Genomic DNA, 21,478 nt, shown 5'->3' on the forward strand with positions numbered 1-21,478 from the left:
TCCTCCTGGAAATTTATGTCCCTAAGCCTTTGTTTAACTAAGGATCTTGCCGTTGGCTCACCCTGTTCTAACAATTGTGCTGGGCAGAAGCCCATCTTCCGGAGTCTTTCCTCAACCGTCATACACCAACGGGGTTGTGGGGTAGCGGCAAGGAGATGAGGTATAAGTCCTACCAGGTAAAGATAAGTCTTGATCCAATACAGGATAGTAAGAAGCCAGGCCCTGGTCTCCAATTTCCATAGCCCAATCTCTAGATGCATTTTGGTAGCCCCAACAGTGATCTCAGAAAGCCTGATTGGACTTTTTCTAAAGCTTGTAAATCTTTTGGCGGTCGAACCTGAATCCTATATAGCAGCTGAGGTATCACTTTAGCCTGAAAGGCTTTATTTGCTGCCGGAATGTAGCCACCACCTTGTGCCCAGAAAAATTTCCTAATTGCCATGGAAGATCGAGTGGCATTCAATTTAGCGGCACTGGTGTGCATAGAAGTACTGCCATTAAACTGGAACACCACCCCCAGGTATCTGTAAGACTTCACCTGCTGTACTCTAGCACCACCTATGGACCATCTAAAAACCCGTTTCTTTGCAAATCTCACGATTTTAGTTTTGGTGTAGTTGATTTCCAAAAATTCCTCATTGGAGAACAGACTCAAGCATTCTAACGCTCGTTTTAGACCAACTCTGGTCTGTGACAATAAGGCTGTGTCATCTGCATACATGAGGATAGGTAAGCACCTGTCCCCTATCTTTGGTGCATGAGTTTCAACTTGCCATAGGCGGGTGATTATACCATTTACATAGAAATTGAAAAGAGCTGGGGCTAGTATGCATCCCTGGCGGACCCCCTTTCCTACAGGGATCTCTCTGGATAATTGGCCATTGTGGTCGCATTTTACTCTCAGACTCGTGTTCTCGTAGAGTTTATATATTAGAGATAGCAATCTCTTGTCAATAGAAGAGTTTGCAAATTTCTCCCACAGAGCATCCCTGGATATTGAGTCGAAGGCACTCTTACAGTCTATAAAGGCGACAAAGAACGGCGCCTTTCTGCCCTCAACATATTTCTCTATTAAACTCTGGAGGACCAAACAGTGATCCATCACAGATCTTCCTTTTCTGAACCCCGCTTGTTCTTGTTCTAGAATGTTTTCTTTCTCCATCCAATCCAACAATTTGGAGTTTAGATGTTTAGCGTATAGCTTACCAATTACGCTTAATAGACTTATGGGTCTATAATTCGACGGGTCATCAGACGGGCCTTTTTTGTGAACTGCGACAATTGCCTGTCCCCAACCATTGGGCATATTTGTTGTTCGGTCTGTGTAAGTGAACATGGAAGCTAAGAGCGGAGCCCAACAGCTAGAATTGGCCCTTAAAATATCGGGGGGAATATAATCTTTACCTGGGGATTTGCCTCTCTTTAGCTGTCCAATCAAATTCTCCACTTCTTCAGTGGTAACTGGAGGCCATGCAGGCAATTCCTCCGGGGGGATGCTGGGCCAAGATGGAAAGGTTGAGTGTACTTGTGGGGCAGCATAGATTTTGGTGAAATGGTTTACCCATCTTTCCTCCGGGACTGGAATTTGTCTGGGGAACGAATTAACCCCGGATACTAAGCGCCAAAAACTGGCTTCATCCTTATTATTAAGGGCCGTTATAAGTTCTAGCCATTGTCTTTCTTTCAGGGCCTCCTTTTTGGCTTTAATCGGAGACTTGTAACTTCCCTTATATTGTTTGAATTTCGTGTCTAAAGATAAGGTATTATTTATTTTGCGGTCAGCCGAGAGTTGTAGCAGCACTTTTTTTGCCTTTTTACAGTCCTGGTCGAACCAGGGTTTGTTGTAAGATACGTGCGAGGCGGCCCTGACCCTGGCTTGAGTGCCTCTGACCAGTAAAGGGATAAGTAGAGAAATCAAGGCTTCGTAATTAGCAATCACTTCAGTCTTGGACACCATCGCCCCTTCGGGGGCGGGTTCTTCACACTGTTTAATGCAAACTAGGGTTATTTTTTTGTGCTCCTCCATCCCTGCTTCTGAATAACACCAGTTCGTGAGTCTAGCCTCCAACTCTGGGGACCACTTAATTCTCTAGGCCAAAACAGGGGTTTTTGTCTCTGGGTCATCCCTGCGGTTGAATGAGGGTTCTATGATCCCCTCATTGGTTAGATGGCAAGTGACCCTCAAAGGGAAATGATCACTCTCAGGTCTTGGGATAACCTTCAGCTCTATTATTTTGTCAAACTTACCCCGAAGTCCCTTTAAGTTCCTTGGAAGCACTCCACACACAAATTGGGTTTTGTCTTCCGATTTCTAGCTTATCTCAGTGTATTTCCAGGTTTTTAAAATGCTGGTTTTAAGCTACTTTTTCTGAAAACACGGCAACAAATAGGGAGAGGCACTGACATAGAATCATTAACGTGATAAGAGGGATACTCTCTTTAGAAATGCAGATATAGCTCTTTAGAAAGCTCTCCCCCGCTCCATTGGCTAGAAGGAAAACATGGAGGCATGCCATGTGAACTTGCACCAAAATAAAACCCGAGAGCAGAGGGGAGAGGCTGCTTCCCTCAGTGCCGTGAGTATAATTCGAAGTGGCTTCACTCAACATTTACCCTGCAGCATGAAGCCGAGTGTGAATAACTCCCAGGTAAAAGTAGCTGATTTTCCAAGCACAGCTTATCACCTTACTCATGAGTACTTATACTTAGATTTGGAACACTGCCTCTCCCACTCAGGCAGATGGGGCAGTTCAGGAGAAGATGATGCACAGACAGATTCACAGAATTATGAACCTCCCATACTTTGGGGAGAGATTTGTAGAGAGTTGTCATAGTAGTGAGTCATACTATGTCGATGATGTGCTTTGCTTGATTGTAACATTTACGTGTGGTTTAGTAGATTAGGTACAAAATAAACACTGGTTAGATGTTATTTCATTCTGTTTAATGAATGAGTTAAAGGTTTTGTGGAGTAAGAGTCAGACTAGCATGTCAAATACTGATTGCTTTTTGTAAGATTCATAGGCTTTAAACATTATATTTAATCATCCTTTTGCAGAGGTTACAGACAAGTTGTTCTGAATGCTTCCATCGTCTTATCCATATTTGTAGCAATTACCCAAAGCAGCAAAAGGACAGCTGTCATATTCACTAAGCCCTGCTGTGAATTGTTTTTACACATATTCCAAACATTCTTTTAAAAAAGTATTTAATGCACGTAAATACATTTTAATAAATAATTTTTCAATAAATAAATGAAATGAAATTCCTGCAAATGGCAGGAATTAGCAAATGGCAAACTTTGGAATGGCAAATGGCAGGAATTAGACTTAAAACAGAAAACATAAATGCTTATTTAAAAATATCAGAATGATGTAGCAAACAGATTTTAAATGGCAATTGTGCATTTAATTTAGTGTTGCTATGAGAGAGAGGAAATCCACATGTGACTGAGACACTTGTTCTCTGGCCAAGGTCATGTTGTAGAACTGGAAAAGGTGCAGCAGAGGGCAACCAGGATGATCAGGGGCCAGGAGCACCTTCTTTATGAGGCTAGGCTACAGCATCTGGGGCTCTCTACTTTGGAAAAGAGGGGACTACAGGGAAACATGATCGAGGTGTATAAAATTATGCATGGAATGGAAAGAGTGGCCAGCGAGAAATTTTTCTTCCTCTCTCACAACACTAAAACAAGAGGTCATCCCATGAAACTGAAGGTCGGGAAATTTAGGACTGACATGAGGGGGTACTTTTTCACACAGCTCATAATTAATCTATGAAATTCTTTGCCATGGGATGTGATGGCTACCAGCTTGGATGGCTTTAAAAGGGGCTGAGATGAATTCATGGTGATCAGGTCGATCAATGACTACTAGTCTGGTGGCTGTGGGCCACTTCCAGTCTCAGAGGCATGATGCCTCTCAGTACCATTTGCAGGGGTGCAACAGCAGAAGAGAGGGCATTTCTTCACCTCTTGCCTGTGAGCTCCCCAGAGGCATCTGGTGGGCCATTGTGTGAAACAGGATGCTGGACTAGATAGGTCTTGGGCCTGATCCAGCAGGACTGTTCTTATGTTCTTTTGTCTTCATGTGTTAACAAAACATTTTTGGCAGATTTGGGTGACAAATAAGCAGATTTAGAATACTGGTGCCCAGCAGCAATATGGGGAACTGATTTTCTATGGCTTTATCCCAGAGTGCTGCTATACTGTTTAAAGGCCTGATGGCAATTGCAGACCAACCACATCTGGGGACCCAAGGCTGAGAAGCCCTTTCCTAGGGAAAGCCATGAGTTTTAAACCAGTAGCATATGTGTGCCCCTACCTCATTCCCAGTAGTCTGGCAATTCTTGGCTTATCCTTGTCCATGCATTGCCTGTCTCTGATGTACATTACAAGCCTTATGGGCTGAGACTGGGCTACTTTTAATATTCTGTACTCTGCGTACGACTAGACAATGTGGGCACAACAATACAGGAAAGACAATGTAATTTCAAGTCCCATTGCTTTCAGTGAAACCTGTGCTTTCAGCTTTTCTGCTGGACATGAGAATTGTTATAATAATTGTGGCCTTCCTAAAAGCTGGTGGCCAAATCGCAACTTGGTCCTTTTCCCATCTGGATGTTGCCCAGGTGCAGAGAGTGAAAACAGAATGATCATCTGAACACTCTCCATCACCAGCCAGCGTGGTATAGTGGTTAGAGTGCTGGACTAGGACCAGGGACACCAGAGTTCAAATCCCCATTCAGCCATGATACTTCCTGGGTGACTCTGGGCCAGTCACTTCTCTCTCAGCCTAACCTACTTCACAGGGTTGTTGTGAGGCGAAACGTACATATGTAGTACACTGCTCTGGGCTCCTTGGAGGAAGAATGAATGAATGAATGAATGAATGAATAAAAGGGTGCTGCAATCTTGAGATTGTGCCCTTCCTTTCTTTGCCAGCCTACCCCAAATTCTCCTCCTCTCTCCCAACTGTCAGTGAAGATCAGGAGTGGTGTTTTTTCCCTTCTTCACAGACAGAGATGATGGCAAAGAGGGCAACAGAAAGGACAGGATTTCCCAGTAAGCAAATGTTTAACATATTGGTCTTTGAAAGCAAAAGAAACCATACATACTGTATGCTGATTTGCGGAATCTCATACAAATCAACAAAGAGTCTTGTGGCACTTTAAAGACAAACACAGTTCTTGTAGTATAAGCTGGTCTTGTGGTAGCAAGCAGCACCCTTTGCTAAGCAGGTCTGCCTGGTTTGCATTTGAATGGGAGACTACATGTGGGGAGAGCAGGGGGAGAGTAACTGGCCCTATCCACCCCCAGCACAGTATCTCCGGTAACTGTTGCTGGTGTCTATCTTGTGTTTCTTTTTAGCTTGTGAGCCCTTTGGGGACAGGGATCGATCTTATTTATTTGTTATTTCTTTGTGTAAACCACCCTGAGCCATTTTTGGAAGGGCGGGATAGAAATTGAATAAATAAATAATAATAAATAAATAAATTGGAGCACTGTGAGATATTCCCCTTGGGGGATGGGGCTGCGCTGGGAAGATCACCTTCATGCTTGCATGCAGAAGGTTCCAAGTTGCCTCCCTGGCATCTCCAAAATAGGGTTGAGAGAGACTCCTACCTGCAACCTTAAAGAAACCACTGCCAATCTGTGTAGACACTGAGCTGGGTATCACAATCAGTGAGACCCGGTTCGGGAAGCTCAGCAGGGAGAGCGGGCTAAGCCCGCTCTCCCTGCAGATGATCAGAGCGGGAGCCCTGGGCAGCCTGATCGGGAGCCCTGGGCAGCCAGATCGGCCACCCACACGATTGCCGGCTCTGTAACGGAGCCGGCAGGAGCTGGGGAGTTCAGGGGCCGCGCGGCCCTCGGAAGCTCCAGAATACCCTGCACAAGCACACAGGGCATACTGGGGAGACCCCCGAGGCGGGAGGCTGCTTTTCAGCCTCCTGCTGGGGTATACTCATGAGTAACCATGGCGCGGAGCCACGCTGCAGCTACTCATGATTTTAAAAACTGGATTTGCAGAGCGCTCGCTCCGCAAACCCGGTTTTAGGGGCGGGCTACTTGAGCGGGTTACCCGATCAAGAACCACCAGGCTCTTAGCCGAGCCCGGTGGTTCTCACGATTGTAGAAAATTGGGCTAGCAGAGGCTAGCCCGGTTTTCTACAATTGTGAATAGCCTCAATGCTGAGCTAGATGGACCAATGGTCTGACTCAGTATAAGGCAGCTTCTTAATGGGGCATAGCTATAATTGAATGGATGGGTTCAAAGTACCTGGGGGCCCCCCCAGCTCCTGAGGGCACCCCATCTCCACCCCTCACTGTTATCTTCATTATTTCTCTCACTCCGAGGGGCCGCCAGGGAGAGGACCGAACACAGGCCCCTTCTCTCCTACTTTGACCCTGCTTCCTATGTTTCTGTGGACTACCATTCACTTATGCTGCAAAAGAATTGTTAATCTTTGAGATGCCACATATATCACTTCTTGTTTGCTGCAATACACTAGCATGGTTTGCTATAACAGACTAGTCCAAACATGGTCTGTAAGCCAAATGTGACCCTGATTTATGGGTTCACTTCCCTCTTCAATTTGTACAAACTTCAAGAGACTCTTCTTGAAGACTCCTCTTGAAGTTCATACAAATTGGAGAGGGAAGTGAACCCATAAATCAGGGTCACATTTGGCTTACAGACTGGTTGGGTGGCTTGTGGGTTGTACTGAACTGAGATTCCTTTTGCATTCTTCAGCCTGGCTGCCATTAGTATAGACAGATGCCAAGTCTCATGCCATTCTAATTGGTTTCACATTTGTTCAGTTCTTACTTATATAAGACAAGTAGGAGTCCTAGGAATTCTAGGGTTCTGAGAAAGCCTGGATGTTTGCATGAATCAATAACAAGGTGAGTGCAAGTTCTTCTTACATTAATGCATGTAAAACCCAGTGTCTGAAATACAGGGAAATGTAAGGTGCAACTGATACATTTATCTTGGTTTGCAAAAGCACCAGAAGCTTCAGACACTTATAGTGCTGAACAGAAACCAGAAGCAGAGTGCAAAAGGGAAAATATCACCCAGTGGCAAAAAGCTGATGTAGACGGATCTATTGTGCTAAGCGTAGTATGCTAAGGCTATTTTCCACACACTGGAGAAATAGCTTTCTCTGTGTTAGCAAATGTTTGGAAAGCACCTTTGTGCAGGTAGGAGTGTAACAGGATGATCATAAATGTTTTGCCAGCGAGGATCCGTGAAAAAAGTCATGGTGTGCATGTGTTGTATCCTACTGAAGAGGTGGGAATTGATTGAACCCCTTTCACACCACTGATAGGCCAGTTCCCCCACTGTAGTCTTTTAAGCTGCAAGGCAGGAGTCCCTCTCACAGCTTAAAGGATCCTTGGGGTTTAGACTTGGTCTCTGAGGATATGTACTTATCCTCAGAAGCCAATTTTCTTCTTCGCCCACTTTAGTCTCCAAGCTGAAGAGAAATAAATCCGCCCTTCCCTTCAATAAAAATCCCAGCCCTGAGTCTGATCTGCTAAAGGTTCTCGTGCCGTGCCCTGCTTTCTGCTACCAGGAGTCCTCCTTGATTTGAGGGGTTTGAAATTAAGGGAGAGGAGGATTTCAACCTTCTCTATTTTGGAGTGGGGGGATTTATCCTCCTCACCTCTGTTTTCATCCCAGCATGTTCACAGGCTTATCATCTACTGATAGTGGTGCACATACTAGGGATGCACGGCAGGGACAAGAGTTAAATATGGACAGAGATGAAAATTTCACCGCACAAATCTTGATCCTTATAGTGGGAATTATTCTTGTTCTGAGGCTGGAGTGGATGGAGAGGAGGGGAAATGCTTTTTAAATTAACATAACCTGTGTTTAGGTACTCAGAACAAGAAGTATTTAGATTTTTTCAATACAATGCTCAGTGGATGGTAAAGCACAATGAAACAACCAGTGTTTATTAACATTCTAGTAATCATACACCAGAGCTTTTGTTTCATGTCAAAAAACAAAACAAACCAAAACAAAACACTTAACCCTGTTACTTTCTCCTTAAAGGTAAAGTGTGCTGTCAAGTTGATTTTGACTCCTGGCGCCCACAGAGCCCTGTGGTTTTCTTTTGGTAGAATACAGGAAGGGTTTACCATTGCCTTCTCCCACACTGTCTGAGATGATGCCTTTCAGTACCTTCCTATATCACTGCTGCCCGATATAGGTGTTTCTCATAGTCTGGGGAACATACCAGCTGGGATTCGAACCGGCAACCTTCTGCTTGTTAGTCAAGCATTTCCCCACTGCGCCACTTAAGGGAGTCCCTAATATATTTTGACCATATACTCCAAATACTAACCCTGCCCCCATCCCGAAATTTACTCAAATACTAATCATATGCTACCTTTGTTAATTGAGTTAATTAAATCTATCAAATTATTTTAAGTGCAATACCATCAATATCCTTAGATAAATTGATTATCTTCTGAGATATTAAAATCTTTTAAGATTTATTGACTAAAATCTTGAGAGACTATTGTGGTGGTTACTTTTCTCATATTACTTCAAGGTATTAGGTTATTTTTTTTAAGGTTATCTGTTAGTAGCATTCATTGAATCTATATGGGAGAGAATCACAGTTACTAAACTGCTGTGGGTTTAAAGAACTAGAGGGCCTGAATTACTCAAAAAATATGGACAACCTTGATTCCTCAACAATCCTGAGGATATCTACCTGAAAATCATTTTCCTATTTGCATTTTATGACAAACACCCCCACAAGGGTTGACAAATTCCAAAGTAAAACATTTTGGTGCTGAAGCAGGATCCCAAGGGCAGAATACAGAATGGGTACAGACCCAGAGGTGAAGCCAGGGACAGAGCTAACATGTATTATTAGTAGGTTTGATGGTGGGGCCTACTGTAAAAGCTTTAAATTAACATAAGAAAATAAGAACAGCCCTGCTGGATCAGGCCCAAGAAGGTCCATCTAGTCCAGCATCCTGTTTCACACTGTGGCCCACCAGATGCCCCTGAGAAACCCACAGGCAAGAAGTGGATAGGGCATGCCCTCTCTCTTGCTGTTGCTCCCCTGCAACTGGTACTCAGAGGCATCCTGCCTCTGTGGCTGGAGGTGGCCTACAGCCCTCAGACTAACTGTTGATAGATCTCTCCTCCATGAAGTTATCCAATCCCCTCTTAAAGCCATCCAGGTTGTTGGCTGTCACCACATCTTGTGGCAAAGAATTCCACAAGTTGACACACGATTACCATTTTAAACATGGGGAAAGAAATGGGGTTAAGTTTTCTTGCCCCTTGCTTTTCTGGCGATTGGCTCATAAGCCAAAAGAGCTGGTGGTGTGACTATGAGTCAGGACTTCCCTGGTTAAAATCTTGCTTCTCCTGCCACAAACCTACTAGAATCCAGGAACTGATTTTCATCACTGACATAAAGCAGCTCTTTCTTTCCTCCTCTAGTTTGGTTATAACGTCTTGTTTATTTAATGGGCTTGGTACTCCACCTTCTGGGCACAATGTCTTACAATGCAGCTTATGTAAGAACAAAAATGTGCTTTTCTTCCAATGTGTTTTCTTCTGAATTTCCCCCTGGCAGGGTTTAATTTCCACCAAGGAAAAGCTGCTCTCCATCTTGCATCACCTCTGGGAAGAATCACCTAAAGGAGGAATCTTTCCCCAGTCTAAAATGAATAAGATTATAGTTTATGAACATGAAGACTTTAAAGGACTCAGTAAAGAGTTTATTGCAGATGTACCTGACCTACGTAGCGTGGACTTTGGGGACTGCATTTCTTCCCTCAAAGTGATTGGGCAACCATGGCTGGGCTTCCATGATCCAAACTACCAAGGTACAGTTCATGCATATGAGGAAGGTGAACATAAGCACATAAGCATGAGCAATCATATTTCTTCTCTTCAGTTAGTGACTGAAGACCTAGAACATCCACAGATTACAGTTTATGAGCACCGTAACTATGAAGGGGCAAGTAAAGTTATCACAGAGGAAATAAACCTAACATATGGATATTTCAATGATAAGGCAAGTTCCCATGTTGTCCAGAAAGGTGCCTGGCTCTTGTATGAACATGGAAACCGAGGCGGTTGGTACTATATAGCTCGGGAAGGAAGCAAACTTCCTAACTATGGTCCAGTGTTTCATTTCAATGATAAGTGTTCCCATATGTATCCCCTTAAAGGTGGCCGGCCCACAGTCACTACCAAGATCTTGTGGGATTGCAGGAAAGTGGAGAGTGAGAGAGATGTGGTGATTGATGAGATAAATGGTATAAACACCACCGATTTTGAGCAGACGTTCACCACTTCCAGTAGCAGAGTCTATGAATCGGTCACTAGCCACAGCTTCAGACTCAAAGTGCCAAGTCTTCGAATAGATGAGAGCTTCAACTTAAGCATAGATCCAAAAACTAACCTCACAGTGGAGAAAGGTAGCATAGACTCTACTGTTACCATCGACAAAGTTGAGGTGACCATGCCAGCCAATATCCCACCACATTCAGAACTCTGTATCCAAGTCATCATGAAATTAATCACAGCCTCAACTCCTGTGGAGCTGATCATGACCAAGAATGGGAAACCAAAGACAGAGTATGGAGAGTATCGCAGTGTGTCAGGACGCAACATCATTACCAAATATACAGTGAAACCAATTGAGTTGAAAAAGAACATACAAAGCCAATAATCACCAATGACCATGCCAGCTGAGCCAACATTCCACCATCCAAATGCCAACTATCTGTATGATCAAGAAGAAAGAACTAATATCTCTGGAGCAGTAGGCCATTATCCAGAATGTGAAGCTGAAGATAATGGCCACTATCACAGTGTACCAGGACATAACAGCAGCAGCACTAAATATACTGCGACACCATTTAGGCAAAATATTTTCACTAGCCAGTTTCTCCACCTTGCCCTGTCTCCATCAGTTGAATTTAGTGGGAAGAAAGATTTTCTAGGCTGTGGCATACTTTCCACCCCACCACCCAGCACATTTGTGGCCATTTTAATTCCAAATCCACTTTTCTATGTCTGTATGTCTTTGTCTCTGGGTGGAGCAAAACTTTGGAAAACTTTGCTTGTGTTAGTTCACCATGATTGGTCAGGGGTAGTCTGCCCTTGGCAAGAAAAGGTTGATTCAAGGTTTAACAATGATTCCTTCCTTCTCCCCACCTATGAAGAAAGCAGCACTTGGAATCTGGAATGTCACATTCCCTGAATAATGTTTGTTGCATGAATAGCTAGGCCCCACAGTTGATGGATCTTAATATTACCATGAATGAGCCAAATTCTGAAGAGGGTAAAATCTTGATGCTCATTATAAGAGGTTGTCACTCAGTGGTCAAACGTATGTTTTGTATACAGACGGTCCCAGTTTCAATCCTTGGCACTTTCAGTTCGGTCTGGGAACTATTCTCCTCTGTCTGGAACCCTGGAGAGTCACTGACAGTCTGTGTAGACAGTCCTGAGCTAGATGGGCCAAGATGGTCTGAGACACAGTAAGAATCAGTTGAATATGCTCATATGGGAAAATGAGGAGGAGGAATTTAAGTGCTAGTTGGTAACAGGAGGATTGTGTAAGTCACTTTAGAATATATAGCAGGGCCATTAGCATCCTGCAGGTAGTATTGTGAAGTAGAATCTAGGCCCTTTCACACGGTTATAATTTTAGGTAGGTGGCTGAGAAACAAGATAGTAAGGCAGTTCGCACAATTATAATTAGGGCAGGACAATGTCCAACCCGAGCTTGGGAGCTGTGTGCACTCTCATTTGATGATTGTGTGTGAGGGAAATAGCAAGGTCAGAGCAGAAGGAAGTGTTTGTCTGGGAGAGAGGAGCTGGGTCGGGCAGCACTGTCCTAGGCAGCTCTTGTACCCAGCACTTTAATACCGCGCTAGGAGGAATCGCCGCCGAACGCAGCTTCTCTCTCCCAGAGGAACAGTTCCTCCCATTCTGGCCTTGCTGTTTCCCTCACACATGATTACAAAATGGGAACACACACCACACACAGCTCCTGAACTAGGGTTGGACACTTACCCTACTCTAATTATAATTGTGTGAATTGCGTTACTATCTTTTCTCAGCCAAGCAGGGAAAACCCAAGATAAAGTAGTTGTTGAGGAAACAGGTGAGTAACAAACAGCTTGCAGGCTACATCAAGGCTGGTGTCAGCAGCACATGCCACTGTTGAGCAGCTGCTGAAGTCCACTACTACTGAGGCATGCCTTGTCCCACAGGGGTAGCCACCAGCTGAATGGGGCAGCTGTCTTTACCTTGATGGCAATTGTGGCGGCAGCAGCAGCAGCAGAATAGAAACCTGTGTTTACCAGCATACCCAGTGCCAAGATAAGGGGGAAGGGGCACTGAGGAACAGGCCCATCAGAGGCCACCCTGCCTGTACACCCAGAGTCAGCCCTGGGCTGCATGGAACCTCTGCTGCGCTTATGTGTGGGGAAATCAGAAGCAACACAGCAAGTAAAAGGAGGCCCAAATTTAGCCTGTCATTTTCATCATTTGTATGACCTGATACCAAGCTTTTTCAAGGGTAATTCCAAAGTTTTCTATTTATAATTTCAGCATAAAATGTTTTAAAATATTGTATTTTTACTATTTTGTGCTGTTTTGCTGCAACTCAGATTGGCTTACAATGTAAAAATGCAATTGTAGTTACAACCACAAAAAAATAATAAAATCAACAACAAAACAAGAATAAAACAGCACCGTTAATCACACAGTATATCAGCTAGCATGTAACCTGACTGTCCAAAGGACAATCAAAAAGATATATGTCTGCCAATTGGGGAAGATAATGTTGACTTTTGCTGTATTCACAAATGGCATGTTAATTATTGTTAATCACATGTAATTAAAATTAGCAGAATAACTGTTAACTTACCTGTATATGTTATACTTCTGATATATTTCTCAATTCTCAACAATTTGCTCATTCAAGCTTTAAGGAGAGGTTTAACACAGGACTGGGAAAAGAGACTAGAGTCATTCTAAAAATTCTCCTGTCCCTTTGTGTAGGTCTGCTATGTTTGTAAGGTGAGTAGTCCACCAGCAAATCCTCCTTGCTGAGTGAAGCAAGAACTCTCAAGCAAGAAGCAAGAATGTATTCGCAGAACTCTCTGGCATGGTGCTTTTTCTCTTTGCTAAAATGACAGAGAGCGGGCAATCAAATGTTACTATTAAAAGTTGCATTTATCCAGATGCTCTCCCTGCTCATAATATATTTACTCTTTTCTGAACATGTATGCATATTTTGATCCTTCAGGGAAGCATCTGACCACATGTACATTGTATACACCAACGGAAGCCCAACTGAGATGAAGACCATTTAAGCACTCTGAGAAACATACTTATGTCTATTGTATGGTTTTATGTTTGCACCATATATTGGACTCCAGTTACTTTTTTCAACCTAATAAAGTGGTTTGGAAAATGTCTTAGTAGAAATGTACTGGTGTGATTATATATTATGGAGATATCTCATAGAACAGCTGAGGCAATGGGCAAACCAAGGCTGCTTCCTGCTTTACATGTTAATCCATAATAGCTTAAAAAGCACATTGTCAATAAATTAATTAGATTATTAAAACTTATAGATTATTAAAACAGTGTGTTTCTGAAACACTGTTGTTTATTCATTCAAATATCTGGACCGGTTTGGAAGAAGAAATTCCTATATATTGCATTCCACCCCAAGGGAAAATGTGAAAGAAAGGAAGATGGGGCAAAGAATGGAATCAAATTGGTAGAATAATAGAATAAAAATTAAAAGCTCATACCCAAACAGACTTGAATAAACTACGTTGGAATTTTAAAAAAAACATAAACCATACATTGTGGGGAGGGAATACTTGCTTGTCACATAAGGCAAAAGGCCACAGGTCAGCGTGTACTCCTAGGTGTGTCCCACTGTGTTCAATGTGTCCTACTCCCAGGCAAGTGTGTATGAAAAAGTTATGGAATGAGAAATATACATACTGCTTTTTTTTTTTGCAGAAAGCAAAGCACCAAACACTACCTACAATATTTCTAATCTCCTTTCCCACATCTTTCCCTCCTTCACAACACAACTAGCCAGCATATATGCCTGCTGCTTTTAGCCTACTTCCCAGTAGGCTTATGAGATCACCTGGCTGTCCACGTGTCCATGTATGTGTCCCCAACTTCGCAACACCTGGACCAGAGCTGCTCAACTTTGGCCCTCCTGCAGATGTTGGCCTACAACTCTCATAATCCCTGGCTATTGGCCACTGTGGCTGGGGATTATGGGAGGATTGTTCAAAAACAGCTGGGGGGCCTAAGTTGAGCAGGCCTGGCCTGGACCAATATGAACAAAATCCAGTACAGTTGTAGAGACACATAGGCACACCTCAATGGCATAGGTTGTGATGATGTCATCCACCCCAATTTAAGATGGCAGACATGTAAACATTTGAGGCACAAGTGGGCTAACTTGTGAACCACCTAACTGATTAGAACCAAATTTGCCACAGCTGTAGGGGCACATAGGGATGCCCCGATGGCATAGGAACATATGAAACCGCCATATACTGAGTCAGACCATTGGTCTATCTAGCTCAGTAATGTCTTCACAGACTGGCAGAGGCTTCTCCAAGGTGGCAGGCAGGAATCTCTCTCAGCCCTATCTTGGAGAATCCAGAGAGGGAACTTGGAACCTTCTGCTCTTCCCAGAGCAGCTACATCTCCTCAGGGGAATATCTTACAGTACTCACAGGTCTAGTCTCCTATTCATATGCAACCAGGGCAGACCCTGCTTAGCTAAGGGGACAAGTCATGCTTGCTACCACAAGACCAGCTCTCCTCTCCAGTTTGTGATGATATCATCCACCCTGATTCAAGATGGCAGGCACATTAACATTTGAGGTACAAGTGAGCTAACATGTAGACTGTCTAACCTATTTGAACCAAAGTAGGTACAGTTGTAGTGAATGGCACACAGGGACACCTTAGTGGTGTAGTTTGTGAAGATGTCATCCATCCCAATTCAAGATAGCGGATGCATAAACCTTTGAGGTGCAAATGTGCTAACTTTGAACCAAACTTACTACAACTGTAGGGACACCTCAATGGTGTAGCTTGCAATGATGTCATCCACCCCAATCCAAGATGGTGGACACGTGAACATTTTAGGTGCAAGAGGTCTAACTTGTGGACCACCTAACCAAAATGAACCAGTTTTAGTCCAGTTGTAGGGACAGTGAAAGAAAAGTAGGCAGATTTGTTCTTTCTTACTAGAACAACTTGTTATTTTTCTTAATAGTCCTCCCATTAGCTGTTCTGTCATTGTGAACGAAGCCCCATCAGTAAGATTTTAGACCTTACACTGTCAGTTTCTCTTTCCCTGGACACTGTCTGTTCTCTTTCCCTGGCTTTGGGTGCCGGAAACTGAAAACAAGGCTGAGGGCATGAAGCAGACCCGGAAAGCTTAAATGGATTGCTGCTCCCTTGGAACTGCCTTATAGCCAATTGTGTTTGGCTCAGGAGGTTGTCAAGCCTAACAAAATGGTCCTGCTTTGTATGTTTTACTGTTCAATCCAGAACAAATGCATGCCATTATTATAAAGTCCCATATTTTCAAGGCATGTTATCATTACTATCAAACTGTGTGATCAGTTGACATGGGGTTCTGGAAAAGCTTTGTTTGACGTGTTTCATACATGAGTTAGCATGTGATCCAGATACATCAAAAAGACAGTAAAATTTAGTAAACATTTTCAGCCTTAAATAGGAGCCAGTTATTCTAGAAGCAAAACCATTGGCTTATGGCAAGAGTTAAAGCATGTACACATTCACTCCTGTACCAAACAATGGCTGACATGATGTGTAGTGTTCTGCCACTGGAACATTCCATGCTGGGGATCACAGTCAACCTTGATGCTGTCAAGAACAAGCAGATGTGCAAACAGAAGTATTACTTTGGTTATTCACATTGGAACTGTGCAACTGCTTATGCTTCACAGGGCTGGGACTGCCTGCACGTCTGCAGCAGCTCCAGCATGGATGTTCCAGTGACAGAATGCTGTGCATCATGTTGGCCAGTGTAAAAATGGTAAAGAAGCCTGTCTTTCACCCCAAGTTCTACTGCTGTATATGTTTTTGTGTGGCATGTTGCTGTGTGTGTTGCTGTGCATATCATGATCTTGCACATGTTGCTGCACATATTTACTTGCATTTACATGTTTAAACTGGAGAAGGTGCTGTTGTCATTACTTTACATTATTTACAATCTTCAGCTTGGCTTTCTCCCAACCTGCAGAAAAGAATTGGAGCTAAAAGACAAATTGAAAGTGTGGATGTATGGAGGCTAAATTGTATGCAAGCATAAGTTATGAGACGCTTATATGGTGAGCAAATTAAGGTGGGCACTTATTTTACGATTTCAGTGTTTTTTTAATAGGGAGTGACTGGCTCACAAACTGTGTAACGCAACATGGGTGGTTGAAATAATACCTGCGCTATGTCTGTGTAAACAATGTCAGTGTTGCTGTGCAACAGGGCAGCTCCACTCTATTGAAAAGTTGCACAACTGAAATACAAGAGAGAGAAAAGGAACGTTGTACAAACATACTTATGTGACAAGATGCCTATTGGATATAACTGGCATCCTGTCGCACAACTACAATAACAGATGTGCCACGTGATCAGTCATTAAGCTGTGCAATGTCACAAATTGTGCTTTCTTACAACTTGCCCTCCATACACTCACACTTTTCCTTGGTCTTTGAGGCCCAAATCAAGATGGGGAGGATGGAGTGCCTGGCACCAGAGAAGGTGCTTCACATTGTCCTGGTCCTGTACTGCCTTATGCATCTAAACCTTACTGCAAAGGTTTTCAAACTTGTGTTGCCAGATGATGGACTACAGCTCCCATCATCTCCAGCCATTGTGGCTGGGGATGATAGAAATTGAAGCCCAACAATATCTGGCAACCCACTTTTGAAACCCCCTGCCTTACTGTATTCTACAGGAAAACCCATTATGCTGCATTCCCAGGTCCAGAGTAAGAACTTTGAACTCTCACATCATTCTGCAGGGGAGCTCCTAGGGCTGGGCAATGAAGTCAGCCCCTGCAGAACAAGCCTCTCTGCCTGGAGTACCATGTAACCCCCTTCACCTGCTGCCGCAACATCCTTCTTCTCTTCTTCCTCTTCTGGTGGTGTGTGTGGCAGCTGAAGCTTTAAAAACAGAACTGGAAGGGACCAGAGACTTTAGAAGACACTAATGACTCTAGCATCTTCTTTAGTCGGGGTGGGGGGGATCTTCTAAGTGTTTAGCATCTTCTAAGTCTGTAGTCCCCAACAGAAGAGAAGCAAGCCAGTGATAAAGGAGCATCTGAGACCCTTTCTTTCTGAGCTTGGGAGTGCTACCATCCAGTCTTTACTGAAGTGCACCATAAAACCTCCTTCCCGCTGAGTCAGGATAAGGATGATGAAGAATGTTAGAAGAGAGCCCCTCTCAACTGTTGAATCCATCCTGCAATGGCAAATAGTCATTGATTGTTCTCACAAGAGAATTCCTCTAGCAATACAGATGCTTCATAAGGCAGTACAGGACCAGGACAGTATGGGGCATCTTTGCTGTGACAGGCACCCCATCCTCCTCATCTTGATTTGGGCCTCAAAGACCAAGGGAAAGTGTGGGTGTATGGAGGGCAAGTTGTATGCGAACACAGTTTCTGACATTGTACAACATAATTACTGATCACATGGCACACCTATTAAGGCATCAGCCTTAGGTTCCAATTTCCTGGCTTTGTGGAACTTGAGTATGGTGTGCGTGCGTGTTTGTTTGGTTTCCTGTGTGCATGTTTCTGTACAGCTGTGAGTGTTTGTAGACATTTGTATGTATTGTGTGCATATGTTTACATGTTCATGTATATGTGTTGTGTGAGTGTGCATGTGTTCGTTTCAGTGTTTTTATTTGTGTGTGCTGTGTGTCTGTTGTGTGGTTGTGTGTGCAGCATACATCTTTTTTGTGGCTGTGTGTGCAGCATGTGTGTGTGGTGTGTGTCTGTGCGGAGTATGCTGCATGTGTTTGTATGGTGTGTTTGTGTTGTGCACATGTGTGCATTTGCTCCGTAGTGTGATTGTGTTTGTGTGTTTGTATGTGTGTTGAGAGTGTGTTTGTGCATATGCATTGTTTGTGCATTTGTGCTGCATGGGTATACATATGCATTTGTATTGTGTGTCCCCCATTTGTGTTTTATTTGTGCATTTGCATGTGCTTGTATATTTGTGTTGCATATGTGCACTTGGAAGTTTGTGTTACATGTGCGCATTCGAGCATTTGTGTTGCATGTGTGCGTTTTGAGTATTTGTATGCATTTGTGTGTTTGTGTGTGTTGCATATGCATATTTGTGTGTGGTATGTGTGTGTTGTGTATTTGTGCATGTCACATGTGTTGTGCATTTGTGTATTACATGCACTTGTATGTGGTGTGAGTCTGTGAAGCTGTTCTCATGAGCAAACAAGTCTGGGATTGGATGCCCGCAAGAACTGCCAGGATCCGCGTAGATCCCGGTGGTGCTGCAGAGCTAAACCCAGTGCCACAGCCCAGCTCTTCGTCGAGGTTAAAGGTGCGAATGCGCCCTTAACCTGGCTCCCAGGACTGTGTGGCAGCACAAGCTGCTTGCAGCTCACATTATAGAAAAGGACGCAGAGGAGCTCTTACCCCTGAACTTCTGAGCCAAAGTCCAGGGCCTCCACATCCCCTGGGGCCCCCCCCAATCCTCTTTAGAGATAGAGGGGAGGGGGACTGAGGAAAGAAATGAGGGATGGGAATATTTTAGGTTGTGTGTTGAAATGTTTTCTGCTAATGCATATTTGCATAAATGTACCTGTTTTACATTCTTAAAGTGAAGGTAAAGTGTGCTGTTAAGTCAATTTCGACTCCTGCTGCCCACAGAGCCCTGTGGTTGTCTTTGGTAGAATACAGGAGGGGTTTACCATTGCCATCTCCCGCACAGTATGAGATGATGCCTTTCAGCATCTTCCTATATTGCTGCTGCCCAAGATAGTACCAGCGGGGATTCGAACCAGCAACCTTCTGCTTGTTAGTCAAGCATTTCCCTGCTGCGCCACTTAAGGTGACTTACATTCTTGTGAATTCAGTTGCTGTCTGTGTCCTCAAGAACTCATGCATTAAAAATACTGTGTGTGTCACTGTGTGTGTGTTTGTTGCTTTACTTGCAGGGGGTGGGGTCCTCCAGCAGGGGGGAACCTACAAAGACTTTCGGTCCAGGCTCCAAAATTACCTAGGTGCACCTCTGGACAGACACCTAGAGCACCGATCCCCCGGGGGAATTCCCCAGTGCACTGAACTCAGCACTGAGCAATTCACAGAGGCCAGGACCATGGAGAGTCATCCATGCTGCTGCCAGCAGAGCTGGTCATGTGGGTGCATGGCTCACACGCCCAGTGGCTTGGAATGGTAGTCTGGGGGAAGGATGGTAGGTTGAACCCTGCCTGCCCTCCCCCCCACTGCCCAACCATGCACAAGCGCAGCCATGTGAATAGCCCCTGTGTGTTTGTGTTTGTGCATTTGTATGGTGTTTGTGTGGAATCTGTTGCATGTGTTGTGTTCCCTGTGGGGTAGGAAAATGTTAATAACTTTTGAACCACTGCTCACAATGTCACCAAATCATTAAAAGGTGCTCCTCCTGGACAAGCCTGACAGTGTACACCAATCATTTCCACCAAAATTTGAAAGAAATTTTGCTATCGTAATCTAAAGATTGGAGAGAGAAAAGGATATAAGTGTCAATTTTCAGCACTTTTTCCACTTACTGTAGCTGCAGCAATTTTTAATCAGATCTCCTTGAAATTAGGCAGTTTTGTAGACTTCATAAGTAGATCACACACACCAAGTTTCAGATTATTAGCTCAGTGGTTGTCATTTTTACAAGCAAAAGAATTTTGAGGCTTATAATGGCGGAACCTTTTTTTTTTTTTTTTGCTACTTGTCTTAACTAAAGAGGCACTCAGTGTCCCTTTAATACCAATGGTAAAAATAATAATTTGAAGTTGAAGTCACTCAAGAGAATGTGCACATACCTTAACTATTCTCTTACACCAGAGACTTAACATTCTCCTTCCTGCCTTCTTCTCCCTTCCCATCAGCCATGCTGAGAGAGGGGTGTGCTCAACCTGAGCACTAGCCCGCCAGTCATCAGGGCAAGAGGGGGGGGGATGCTGCTTGACACTCCTTTCCCTCCCCTCTTAGAGAGGACTAATCTTCCTTGAAGCCAAGATGAATCACCAACAGCACTTCTTCATCTTCTTGGGGAGGGAGAAAGCAGAGCAAGGAGTCACCCAGTCAGTAGGCACTCCTCCCTCAGGGGCCCAGGGATATTTGTCCCTCTGGTTCAATTATAGCTATGCCTCTGGTTCCTGGTCCAGGCAGCTAATCCTCTCAATACAAGTGCAGGGGAGGAGTTGACAGACACAGCCAGTCTTCTGGGGTGTCATGTCAGCATCTTTCCACACACAAAGCTAATACATCTTGGTTATCATCCAGAATTATGATCTATCTTATACAGGGGCCTTGAGACTGCTCTGAACATAGAAGGATAATAGAAGGATAATTGCTTTATACTTCTTGGTCAGTGTATTGTCTTCTTACTGTTGTACAGATATACCTCAGTTACCTGGGATAGGGATGTGCACGGAACCGTGGCAGGGTGGCTTGAAGGCGGCGGGGGTGCCGCTTTAAGAGCGGGGGAGGGTGCACTTACCCCTCCCACCGCTTCCCCCCTGCCAGCGTTCTTTGTTAAGAAAGCTGATCGGGGCAGCAGTGTACCTACCTGCCGCCCCATTGCCCAAAGATAGCTGGAAATCCCCGACACGCCAGCATGCGCGAACTGGTTTGGAAGCCTATAAAGGGCCTCCGAACCAGTTCTGTGCACATTCCTAACCTGGGATGAGAATAAGTTGCCTCTGGCTCATGCCTGATAGAAATAAAATGGATTTTGCTGGGGCAGGTGGCATGACAGTGACTCAACTGCATCAATATTTCACCTGTTCCTTACTTTGTAATTTTTTTGCTGGGGAACATTAAGGTGATGTTCAGAAGCGCTTCTTTGGATGGCCCTGCCTTCAGAGGGTGGCAGGTGGCCCAAGGCAGGGCCTTTTCTAGGGTGGTGTCCCATGCATGGACCACCCACCCCAGGGCTGCCTGCCTGGTGCCTTCCCTACCAAGTTTTAAATGTCAGGTTAAAATGGTTTCATTTCCCTAGGCCTTTAGTAAACAGTGGTTTTAGTGTTTTGTTTACTGTTTCTGTTTTTATCTGTTAGTTTATGAATTGTGTATTGTATTGTATTGTAATTTTATTTACAGTCATTGACCAAACAGAGAATAAAAACTAGTAAGCATTAAAATGTGTGTGTGTGTGTGTGTGTATACAATTTAAAATTGGGATGAT

General features: G+C 44.0%; 1 protein-coding gene across 1 annotated transcript; it reads left to right on the forward strand.

Annotated features, from left to right (window-relative positions):
- Positions 1-9,696: 9,696 nt before the first annotated feature.
- Positions 9,697-10,710, forward strand: LOC128343992 (epidermal differentiation-specific protein-like). The gene has a single exon (XM_053293432.1). The coding sequence runs from the start codon at positions 9,697-9,699 to the stop codon at positions 10,708-10,710; it is 1,014 nt and encodes a 337-aa protein (XP_053149407.1).
- The last annotated feature ends 10,768 nt before the right edge of the window (positions 10,711-21,478 follow it).

This window comes from Hemicordylus capensis, chromosome 2 (genome assembly GCF_027244095.1).
Source record: "Hemicordylus capensis ecotype Gifberg chromosome 2, rHemCap1.1.pri, whole genome shotgun sequence".
Lineage (NCBI taxonomy): Eukaryota > Metazoa > Chordata > Lepidosauria > Squamata > Cordylidae > Hemicordylus > Hemicordylus capensis.